Consider the following 11214-nt stretch of genomic DNA (forward strand, 5'->3'; position numbering starts at 1 on the left):
CAAAAACCCTCAACTGACCAAATCTTGCTCAGCACATTAGGAAGGGATATCTCACCTTAGACTTGTTGGAAATTAACGTTTCTTGTCCCTCAAGTCAAGTTAAGCATGATTCCTAAGGAAGAACATCAAGAAAACACATGTTTAAGCATGTTTCCTTGAAAAACGAATTGAAGAGGGAGGGAGACAGTCATCTCACCTTATTTCTAGACTTGATAAGTTACATGGTTATGTAGAGGAAGAAGAGAGGATCATTTTGGTGAAATCGGAGTTTTGATTTGAGTTTTAGTTCAGAAGAAATCAAGCTTTGAAGATTAAGTGTTCATGAAAGTTTCTCTCTTTTCTCTCTTGATGATTTTCGGCCACAATGAGCAAATGAGGAAGCCTTGGGGGGTTTTGGGGGTGTAGGGTGAGTTGTGATTGGTTGGCTTGGAGGTGGATTAAAATAATATTAAAATATTTCAGGTGTATAACTACTAAAACTAGATGTATTGGAACACTTGTAAAAATATCTCTAAAAATTATTTTATGAGATACTAGCATAAATGACACTAGTAACATATTTATTATGAGATTAAAACATGTATAATGATGCCTTAGCATTGCTAAAGTCATCAGAGAGTGCTGGTGCTAAGCTACACCAGTAAACTGTGAACCCGGTTAAACCGATTTTCTGTTTTTAACTAAAACTAACTAGGTAACCTTATAATATCATTCAAGAAGATTCTAATACTAATATAATGATAATATTATCCTATTACCTCTCTTCTCTCATGAATCAAGTCTGGTTCGTTAAACTGAGACTATTTACGAAAAATAGAATCAAAACTCCTAACCGATACGGTTCAAAAACTAGGTTCTTCGTGACTGCATTATCGAGCTTGCCTCGGAAAAGGTTCTAGCTTAAAGATGACATAATGACAATGAGGATTGAGATACTTGATGATATATCAAAGGTTTTCCCCTTACTGACCTTCTGGAGAAATCTGTACTTTAAGAAAAGATCTCGCGTACTCAAAAACCGGGGTTGTTACAATGGGTACAGTACTATCAACAAATCCTATGATCATTTTAAGATTTTTAATGTATTTATTTTAAGGGTATATATGCTTGTGCTTGATATTATTTTTTCTTCTTAAACAGAATGCTACATTGAAGCACTATACACAATACCAGCCTTTTGACTTGTGTAGTTATGTAATGGATCTCTATCAACTTTGTTGCAACAATCCTAACTCCAATTTGCCTGCAATTAGGGAAAAGTGTAGTCAGCACAAGGTATAAACATAAACATCTTTGCTTCTTGAGTGGGTGCTGCTATGATTTGTTGTTCCCTTGTCTAATAATTTCCTCTTAACTCATAGATATGTTGAATTTGTGTTTTTGGTACAAAAATGTGGCCAAGAAGTATTGCTCTCCCTCAATACCTTCAGAATATTTTCAGAATTGAGGAAAGATACAGTTGAATTGCCGGTTCTCAAGAGAGAAGGCCACTCTTCTCTTATCATTGTATATGTAGTTACCGTTTTTCCCACCTTGATTAGAAGAGTTCTTGTTGTATCTGCTTTTCATTTGATGTGGCATGTTGTTTTTGCCTTCATTTTTTTCAATACATATATGTAATATACATAAATATAAATTTATTTGTATTAGAATCCATTTTCCATTTCATCTTTATATGATTTTCAATAATTATTGACATTCGATTTTAATAAATAGTTATCTATCTTTGATTATTCATATATTTTATTGAATTAGAGTTATATTTAAAAATTAAATTTTAATAGTGATATATGTGAAATTTAGTTAAAATTTATAATTAGAAAGCAGCAGTAGCGACTGATTTAGCAACCGATTTTAGAATTTTGAAGTTAGCTGTTAGCGACCGATTTAGCGACTGAAAAATTAGCGACCGATTTAGTAACCAAAATATCAGTTTCCATTTAGCGACCCAATACCTCAGCAACCGATTTAGTGACCGAAATATTGGTTGCTATTTAGCGACCGATCTTATTAGCGACCGATTTAGCGACCAAAATTATTTTTATGGTTAGGTGGCCTTGTTTGAAAATCGGTCGCTAAAATTGGTCACTAAATATTAGCAACCAACATCAGTCGCTATTTTGAATTTAGCGACCAAGGTTTTAGTGACTACCAGAATTGGTCGCTAAATCGGTCGCGAAGCTGATGGCAAGTGATTTTCAAGAAAAATCGGTAGCTAAATCCGTCGCTATTCCGATAATTTCTTGTCATGTATAAGTTTATTTATTTATTTTTTCAACAGTTAGAATTGAGATTCGAATCCAAAACTTCTAGGTGAGAATGGGGAGACTATGTCATTCGAGTTATGAAGCAAAGATACATTATATTCAAAGCATTCTTTTTCTTCATGAATAATTCTAAATCTTATATTCAATTTATTAAATCATCTTTAATTTTATTACTTTTTCCAAATTATTAATTTATACTTTTATTATATTCCTTCATTGTATCACACACTATTATTTCTCTTACTATTATTCTTTATACACATATCTGTCATTGTCTCAGCGTAACTGTTATATTACCTTGTTCTCCTTTGTCTTTTTTTTCTCCTCCCACTTTTTCTTCACCGAATTGTAATTATTTATCACCAAGTACTATTATCACAATTTTCAATCTGATCTATCACTTTGATCTATAACCATCCATTATGTTAACTTTTATGAGTTGTTAAAGTGTTATTAAAAGAATTTGCTTTTGTCTCTTTTGAATATCTAGATGTATAAAAATAATAATTTTTTATTGACGTGCGTGTTAAGTAATTTTATTGTTCTATTAATAAAAAATTTAAGACATAAAGCATTAAAAAATTTTGTTCAAATTATCAAAATTTAATGTTAGTAATCCGAAAAACTAATATCAAAATATATTAATTTTAACTAATATAATAAAAATAGTATATTATTGTAAGTTTTTAACTAATAATTATAAATTTAAATTAAAATTTAATATAATACCTTAAAACAGATGGTTGTCATTACTTTTCATATTTGACTGCTATTATATAAATTTCATGTTTGCTTTATTGTGCACATTAATTAAACTATACTTTATTATTTTGTATATTTTGAAATGATGTGACCGTAATATAAGAATGACATTAGTTTTTATAACTAATACGAATCTCTTTACTATTTTATTTTTTATTTAAATACTATTCATAAAAAATAATTACTTAAAGTAAAATACTATATAAAGAAAGATAGGAAACTTTTGAATTAATCATTCGGGTTTGTTTCTTAATTCTCACTTGATATTACTCAAATTTAATAGGTTGATGGTGGTGATTCTTTTTATTAGTTAAAAAATTTTAACACCCCCTCTCTCTCTCTTGGTTTCTTAATTTTATTAAATAGTTTTTTTAGGTCAAAATATTGTTAACTTCCTCTATAATAGGTATTTTTTAAATTATCTAATGCATAAAATATCACATATTTTCATTTTATCTTAAAAGTTTCATATTTTTTTTATATCAAAGCATTACGATTTATTATATTATTATATATTATTTTTGTACCACAAAACAAAAGTAAAATTTTATATCTTTTTTTGTTACTTATTTTATTTTATTTTGGCTATTTAAATTAGCATGTATATGATCAACATATTTTCTAATAGTTATGCAATATTTTTACAATATTTTTTTTAGTTTCAATTAATATGCATTTAAAAAATTATCTTTAAATCCTAAGTCATGTAATTCAAAGATCATTGGATTTTTTAAAATTTCAAAAAAATAAACACTTTCTGTGCGTTTGGCAGAGAGACAGAGACTGAGAGACAGAGACAGAGAGACAAGAATTAAAATAAGTCACAGTATTGTGTTTGGTATAAAATATCATTCCAAATAAAATACAGAGACTAAAATAAATGAAATGACCAAATTATCCCTACTAATTTAAAAAAAAAAAACCAAATCCAATCCTTCAGACAACCATTTCCCTGTCCTCCTTTCTCAATCCCTAATCTCCCGTCAGTTCACCCAATTTCGCCGCGTCAATCTCTTGCTTGGCGTCGAGTTCGCCATCGACGAGGAAGCCTTGCCACCGTTTCATCAATTCTGTCGTTTACGGTTCTCTCCATCTGTCTCTCTCTTTCTCTCTTGCTCTCTCTCACTTTCTTCTGTTGGTTTGCAGGGGCAATTTGGTTGCTAGTCATGCTGGAAACAGGGGCTATCCTCCGAATAAGGTATGTAAGTTGATGATTATGATCATTTTGATACCAAATTTCTGATGTTTCCTTGTCTTTGCAAAAGGGTAAAAATTTCAACAAAGGGCACATGTAAAAATTTGAATAGAACTGTTCTTATTATAGAGATGATTATTTTGAGTATGATAGAATTACATATATACTTGTAAGCAATCACTGGTTTCTCTGACTATTGCGTCAAGTTTTGTACTAAGTATGACCCTTCCTTTTCCAGGTTGTCTGTACTGAAGGACCAAACAGAGTCAGAGAATTAATTGCCATAGGCGCTTCATTTGATCATGGAGAAGATGGTAACTTGCATCTAGTGAGGGAAGGGGGTCATTCACATCGTCGAATTTTTCATGCTGTTGATATGACTGAAAAAGAAATTGAAAGGGCTCTGCTGAAGTCAGTTGTTAATAAAACTAATATTTTTTGTGTTTGAACACCATTTCGCTATAGATCTTCTCACTTGTCAGGTTTGCTTTCTCTGATATTATTTTATTTTTATACTAATGGTTTTGTACCGTATACCTTGCTGGTACCTCTCTCCAAGCATGTTGGTATTTGTCAAACATTTGAAGTTTTAAATTCATGTGCTCCATTCACTTGAAATTGTTGCTGTTCAAATTTTACTAGGTACATTTTGAATGTCTCAGTGCGTTCTAACTAAAAATCTAAAACATGCCACTGGTGTTGCAGGATGGATCTGATATCACTTGTGTTGGTATTGACACTCTGAATACTGAAACATTAGAGGTGGGGAAAGTGATTTTGTGCAATTGCTTGAGAAAGATGTTATTGCTATTGTTGAATATATTTCTGAATTTTCATCTTTTTAGTTTTTAGGTGGTAAGATTCCTTTCAAAGGTGACTTTGCTTGCATCTGGTAGAGCTGGACATATTTATCCCAAAACTACAAATCCTCTGGTAGACCTCTTTTCTATTAATAAGATAGTTATATCTTGAAAACTAAAGTTTACAAATAAACTACTGATTATTGTTACTTACTCATTTGCAACATCTTATTAATTTATTCTGACGATACACTATAAAGTTAGAAATAGCATGATTAAAATATAAACAGAATTAATAAGGTCTAGTTTAAGCTGAAATTGTTGATTGATTAAGTGGTTTTCTTTGTCCTTGTAAGTGTTAATTGATGGCAGTGAAGTGATCCATCTTATTCTGGTTGCACACTTAATATGTTGACTTGCTTATAGTGCATGACCTGCATTTTATGGTCTTATTTCTTTTAATTTAACTTGTTTATCTTTTTGTTATCGAAGGTGGCTACCGGAGATTGAATTGCCATGGCACACCGACCTCAAGCTGTGATTTCAAACATGGAGTAAGTAGATGAAGGCAAAAGGATACATAACTTATGCATCACAAAAGCAGTTGAAGGCAAAAGGAACTACATATTAAGTTATAGTGTTGGGTTTTAAATTGCAGCAGGAGTATTTCTGTGTAATTTGTTTGTATTAGTAAACATGTTGTAAAAGCATGTATATGAATGAATTAGATTGACTGATTTGTTGACATTAAATTCTTGAAATTAGATTGGTTGTTTTGGGAAATTCTTGTATTCTTTACCTAATTCTAAACAAAACACTGCAAAATCTGATCCAACTAAAAAGTTATATTATCATAATATCATACAAAGCACTTTATATAGATGGGAATAACAACTTACTAATAACATAGATGGAAGGACATTGAATTTAGCATATTGAACTCATTAACATAAATTCATGAAGCATTAGTTTGAATATTTAGTATCTAACATTACCTTGAAAGTTTATGAAGCAATAATTTGAAAAGTTAGAATCTAATAATAACTTGTGAATTAGGACATTTCACCTAATAATTTATTGAATTCATAAAAATAACTAAATCATCCTAATAAGTTAATGAATTCATAAAAATAACTACATAAAAATAACTAAATCATCCTAACTATGTTCAACAAAATTCATTAACTATAACCACTTATTCTAGTTGAGAATGGATCGCACATAACCACTTTTCTCAGAATCCTTCAAACCCCAGAAAACCTTTTCCATCTGTGCATTATTAGCAAACTTCACTGCAACCTGTACCACCTCATCGTTATCGAATCCAAGCTGTTCAAGCTTCTCACTGACCATGAACTTCTCATTCACCCCAGATATGGCATCAGCAAGAACTTGGGCATTCCTTCCTTGTTCAGAAGTCGAAAATTGCACCTGTTCAACCATCCTCTCTAGAATATCATTTTGCTTCCACTTCTTTCCCGAACTTCCGCTAGCTGCACAAGCATCAGAGTGTGAACCTGCTCCTTGTCCTTCATGAAAACTTACATTTGCTGACATTCCAAAATCGTCCAAACTTGGACAATGATCTTCCTCCTCCTCTTGAATTTGCTCCTGTGCGTCAAAACCACTGACTGCACCTGCACCCATGGCTCGATCCTTTCCGAACTAATCGGTGGAACAAAGGGAATGGCTTACCAGGAGTATAAAATTTGGTTGGGTGTGCCTGTGATGAAGAATACAGAAGTTAGTATACATATTCTAAAGTCACTAATAAAATAATTTCAAGTAAGTTTGTTAACAACCTTCATCCACGCATGAAGAACGTCTCTACTATCAACATCTACGCACTATTTTTCAGAATTCCACCCAAATTCACTGCATGCCAGCATCTCAGAGGCATATTGATACTTCTCCTTCAGTCGCTTATGCTTATTCTTGCAATGCTTGGCAGTTACCGTACAAGTTGGGAATGCTTCCAACATCTTCAAGGCTAATTTTTCAAAAGTTCCTGGTCTAAATTGTCCACAATCAGCTTTCAAACCATCAACAACACACTCCTCCATGAAACCAACAAATGCTTCAGTTTCTTCATCAGTCCACATGCGTTTGTCCATTGTCATCTAAGAAGAAATGTAACATGCAATAAGTTGTACAATCCATTAAAATCAAACATCACCTATGATAATAGAAATCTAACAATGCAATAATTAGTCATATTAATAATTATGAATATTACAAACAAGGCTTACAATAACCTTTTAAACATTTCAATGACAAAAAATCCAACAAAACAATGGAATGTCTTTCGCATACAAATTTAGCAATTACATCACAAGTTTCATGCCAAATTAAACCTGGAGATTCAAGTTAGGCCTATAATCTATCCTACTCCGTACGACTAGTTCGCCACTCTTCGTACATCTCAATTGTAATGTTGTCACGCCATTGTGTCCACTCATTCGTATTTTCAACCACATCGATCAACTCATCTGGTGCTTCCTCTTCGACGGGTAGAAATTCATCTAAGAAGCTAGTTTGCTCTTCCAGATCCATATCCATGTTCTTCCGAATAAAATTTTGCAACAGACAACAAGCAATTATGATCTGATTTTGTGTTTTTATAGGGTAAAAGCTAGGACTTCTTAAAATTGACCATCTCTTCTTAAGCAATCCAAAGCATCGCTCTATGATATTCCTAGCAGAAGAATGCTTTCTATTAAAATACTCCTGGTAGTTGCGAGGTGCACGTGTTCCTTGAGCCCACTCTCTAACATGATAGCGAGTGCCTCTATATGGTGCTAGGAACCCAGGACCATTTGTGTAACCCGCATCCACTAAATAGTAATTACCTATAAATATTACATACAAACAAAATAAGCTCTACAACTGTGCAGTCAAGCTTAATGTCAAAATCTAACTTATGACTTATAAATTAGATATTACCATGAGGTATCTTGAGACTATTACCACGAGTGATTGCATCTCGAAGTATTCTTGAGTCAGATGCCGATCCCTCCCATCCACTAAGTACATAAACAAAGCTCATATCTCGATTACACACTCCTAGGACATTAGTACATATTTTACCCTTCCTTGTTCGATATCTTGACTTATCAGACTCGGGGACTGTCACCTCTATATAAGTGCCATCTAATGCTCCCAAGCAACCCTATAATTCACAAAAAAATACAACTTTTAGATAGACATTCCTTCCAGGCTTAAAACAAATTACATACATAATCCATTTAGGTTTACCTTAAACATTCTCCATGTTGGGTCTATGCAATCCTCTTCAACTGTTGAGGCCTTGGCGAATAACAAGTTTTGCATACGTATAATAGCCTTTAAAACCTTATTGAAATACTTACTAACTGTTTCCCCAGACCTACAAAATCTAACTTGTAGACTACGGTTTTTCTTGTGATGAGCTAAGATAATTAAAAAAGTTACAACTTGTTCCGGCAAGCTTACTTGACCATCCTCACAAAGTCCTCCTTGGACTTGAAGCAACTCGCACAAATTAGCAAAGGCATTTGTGTTCATTCTTAACTCCCAAATACAATTCCTATCACCCTCACCAATAATACGCTCTAAAGCATCACGTCTAATTCTACTATTCATTCTTCCGCCTAATGACACTTCCCCACTACTTCTATTTCTAAAGTACACAAATAATGTAAGAACAAAGTTCAATATCAAATTATCTTGCTTCGATCTCATCGTTTCATAAAAAGAAACACATCGTTTAATAATCTCCGTCTGCTCCATTCCTTCTTAACAAAATCATTTCATACAAAATAAGCATAAACATTCAATTTACTCAAATCAAAATCTAAACTAGATATAATCATTCAATGTATTTTGTCACATGTACTTGAAATAAGAACAGGTCAATAGCCAAATAGCCAAATAGCCAAAGTAGTTCAATTTATAGCAATGGAATTAGTTACTTAATACATGCTATTGTCATTTTTGTCCATGTCAATTTCATGTGACTTGAAACGTGTCTTCATTTCAGCATAGAGGCAGGGGCAACTCTCATAATTAAAAACATTGATATTCAAATTTCAAACCAACCAAGTCAAAATCAATTCAATAAACCAGTAACATTGATTTATTTAATATATGGTTAGTACCATACCCACATCAACCTTATCACCCTTGTTTTGCATGCTGTACCTCTTTACAATCTCCCATGTATCGAAAAAATAATCAAATAATTCCATACTCCTAAGAAATTAGGAGTAATATTATTTGTACAACAAAAGTTAATAACTTTATTTAGAACACTAATTTTCTTCTGATGAGCGGATATTTTATACCCTTTTTGGGGATAATTTCATATAGTTTAGACTATGTTTTAGTTAGTTTTTAGTCTATTTCTAGTATTTTTTAGGAAAAATTCATATTTCTGGACTTTACTATGAGTTGTGTGTTTTTCTGTAATTTCAGGTATTTTTCTGGCTGAAATTGAAGGAGCTGAGCAAAAATCTGATTCAGGCTGAAAAAGGACTGCTAATGCTGTTGGATTCTGACTTCCCTGCACTCAAATTGGATTTTCTGGAGCTACAGAACTCGAAATGGCATGCTTCCAATTGCATTGGAAAGTAGACATCCAGGGCTTTCCAGAAATATAACCTAGCTTATTTTCTCAATTTTTTTTGCTTTTTGGTTGCCCTTTTTCAGTGGCTTTTTCTTCTTCTTTTTCTTTCTTTTTCATGGCCAAAGACATTTATTCATCAAGATCCATAGACTGTTTTCAATTTCTACACAAAGAATGATAATTCTACACTCTAATTCCAGTGATCTGACTCAACAATCAAGCATGCATACCACCACTTAATTCTACTTGATTTGTCACTAATTTAGCCAAGGTTCCCTGTTTTCCTCCATTGGCTGCTTGTCTTTTCTTCTTTTGTGGCTAGATGAAGCTGCCATTGGTTCTTTAGTTTTGGTAAGTGACAAGCTAAAGTTGACAAGGTGAAACAAGAAGTGTTGTTGGAAGTGTGGGGAAGTTGTTTTCGGCAAGAGATAGTTTATGCTATGATGAAGGAAATGTGCATGAAGGAGATTTGGTAGTGTTGAACTTGTTCCCCAAATGGTTCTTTATAGTGCCCGTAAGTGCAAAATGGACGGCTAGGGTGATTTGTGAAGGGTGGCTTGATGGTAAATATATGAATTAGGGAGAAGGACGAATTGCTTTTCATTTTCTTAGAAGTATTCTGGGTGCATTAGGTTGTACATGTAGCTATCTTTTCTTGCAGAACTTCCTTTTCCCATGTGTTAGTTTCAAAGACTTGTGAATTTTCTTTTTGACCAAGCACCGTACCTCCCTTTGTCTTTTTCCTCCATTTTTGTCTTTTCTTTTGTACCTGCACAAACAAACAAGTTTGCTATCATTTTTCGGTCCATGTGAATTATGAATAGTACTTGCACATGTAAATCAATGATTGTCTTTATGAGCTTATAGCCGTGACTTCTACATGCATGCACACTTCTACATGTAAATCAATAATAAGTGTGCTTAATTCTAATAAATCATAGTCACCTTGGCTCTTCCATTCTAAACAAATTTACTACCCTAAGTAATTGAAACCAAAGCATTAAAACATGCGAGTGGTATACTTGTCATGAATTTTGAAATCCAGAGGAACTTCGTGCTTTTCATGAACCGTGTTCAAAGAGGAACACCAAACTTAATCTTTGGTTGTGCACTAAAAATTGAATGCATTTTGAATAAAATTTGGGGTGCCTTCAGGCACACCAAACTTAGAGCCAAATTGCATTTTACATGCAGAGTGTTAATCAGTGATGGGGGCACTCACTTCTGCAATAAACAGCTTTACTCTGCCATGGTTCGGTATGGAATTCGCCACAAGGTAGCCACTCCATATCATCCACAAACCAACGAGCAAGCTGAAGTCTCTAACAGAGAATTAAAGAGAATCCTGGAATGGACAGTAAATACCCGTAGAAAGGATTGGGCAAGGAGCTTGGATGATGCTCTGTGGGCTTACAGAATAGCATTCAAGACCCCTATAGGGACCTCTCCATATCAACTCGTGTATGGTAAGGCATGCCACTTGCCCGTGGAACTGGAACATAAGGCCTACTGGGCAACCAGATTCCTAAACTTAGATGCCAAATTAGCAGGAGAAAAACGATTGCTCCAGCTAAATGAGCTAGAGGA

At 33.3% G+C, this 11214-nt stretch overlaps 1 protein-coding gene and 2 long non-coding RNA genes across 3 annotated transcripts; 2 read left to right on the top strand and 1 right to left on the bottom strand.

Annotated features, from left to right (window-relative positions):
• LOC110263970 lies at positions 1205–1737 on the top strand. Its single transcript, XR_002349696.1, has 2 exons — positions 1205–1275; positions 1362–1737. It is a non-coding gene; the product is annotated as an uncharacterized LOC110263970 (long non-coding RNA).
• Positions 4656–5159, top strand: LOC107648136. Its single transcript, XR_001621742.2, has 3 exons — positions 4656–4706; positions 4930–4986; positions 5077–5159. It is a non-coding gene; the product is annotated as an uncharacterized LOC107648136 (long non-coding RNA).
• LOC107646745 (protein ALP1-like) lies at positions 7401–8184 on the bottom strand. The gene is made up of 2 exons (XM_021105794.1): positions 7968–8184; positions 7401–7873 (listed from the first exon to the last, which is right to left on the bottom strand). Exons 1-2 carry the CDS (start codon positions 8068–8070, stop codon positions 7410–7412), a joined length of 567 nt encoding a protein of 188 aa, XP_020961453.1. The 5' UTR covers positions 8071–8184; the 3' UTR covers positions 7401–7409.

The sequence above is a fragment of the Arachis ipaensis genome, chromosome B06 (genome assembly GCF_000816755.2).
Source record: "Arachis ipaensis cultivar K30076 chromosome B06, Araip1.1, whole genome shotgun sequence".
NCBI lineage: Eukaryota > Viridiplantae > Streptophyta > Magnoliopsida > Fabales > Fabaceae > Arachis > Arachis ipaensis.

Coding starts and splice junctions, on each gene's coding strand:
- LOC107646745 (XM_021105794.1), bottom strand. CDS start 8,070: ATGAGCTTTGTTTATGTACTTAGTGGATGGGAGGGATCGGCATCTGAC. Junction 7,874..7,967: donor TAGTCTCAAGATACCTCATG/GTAATATCTAAT, acceptor TAATATTTATAG/GTAATTACTATTTAGTGGAT.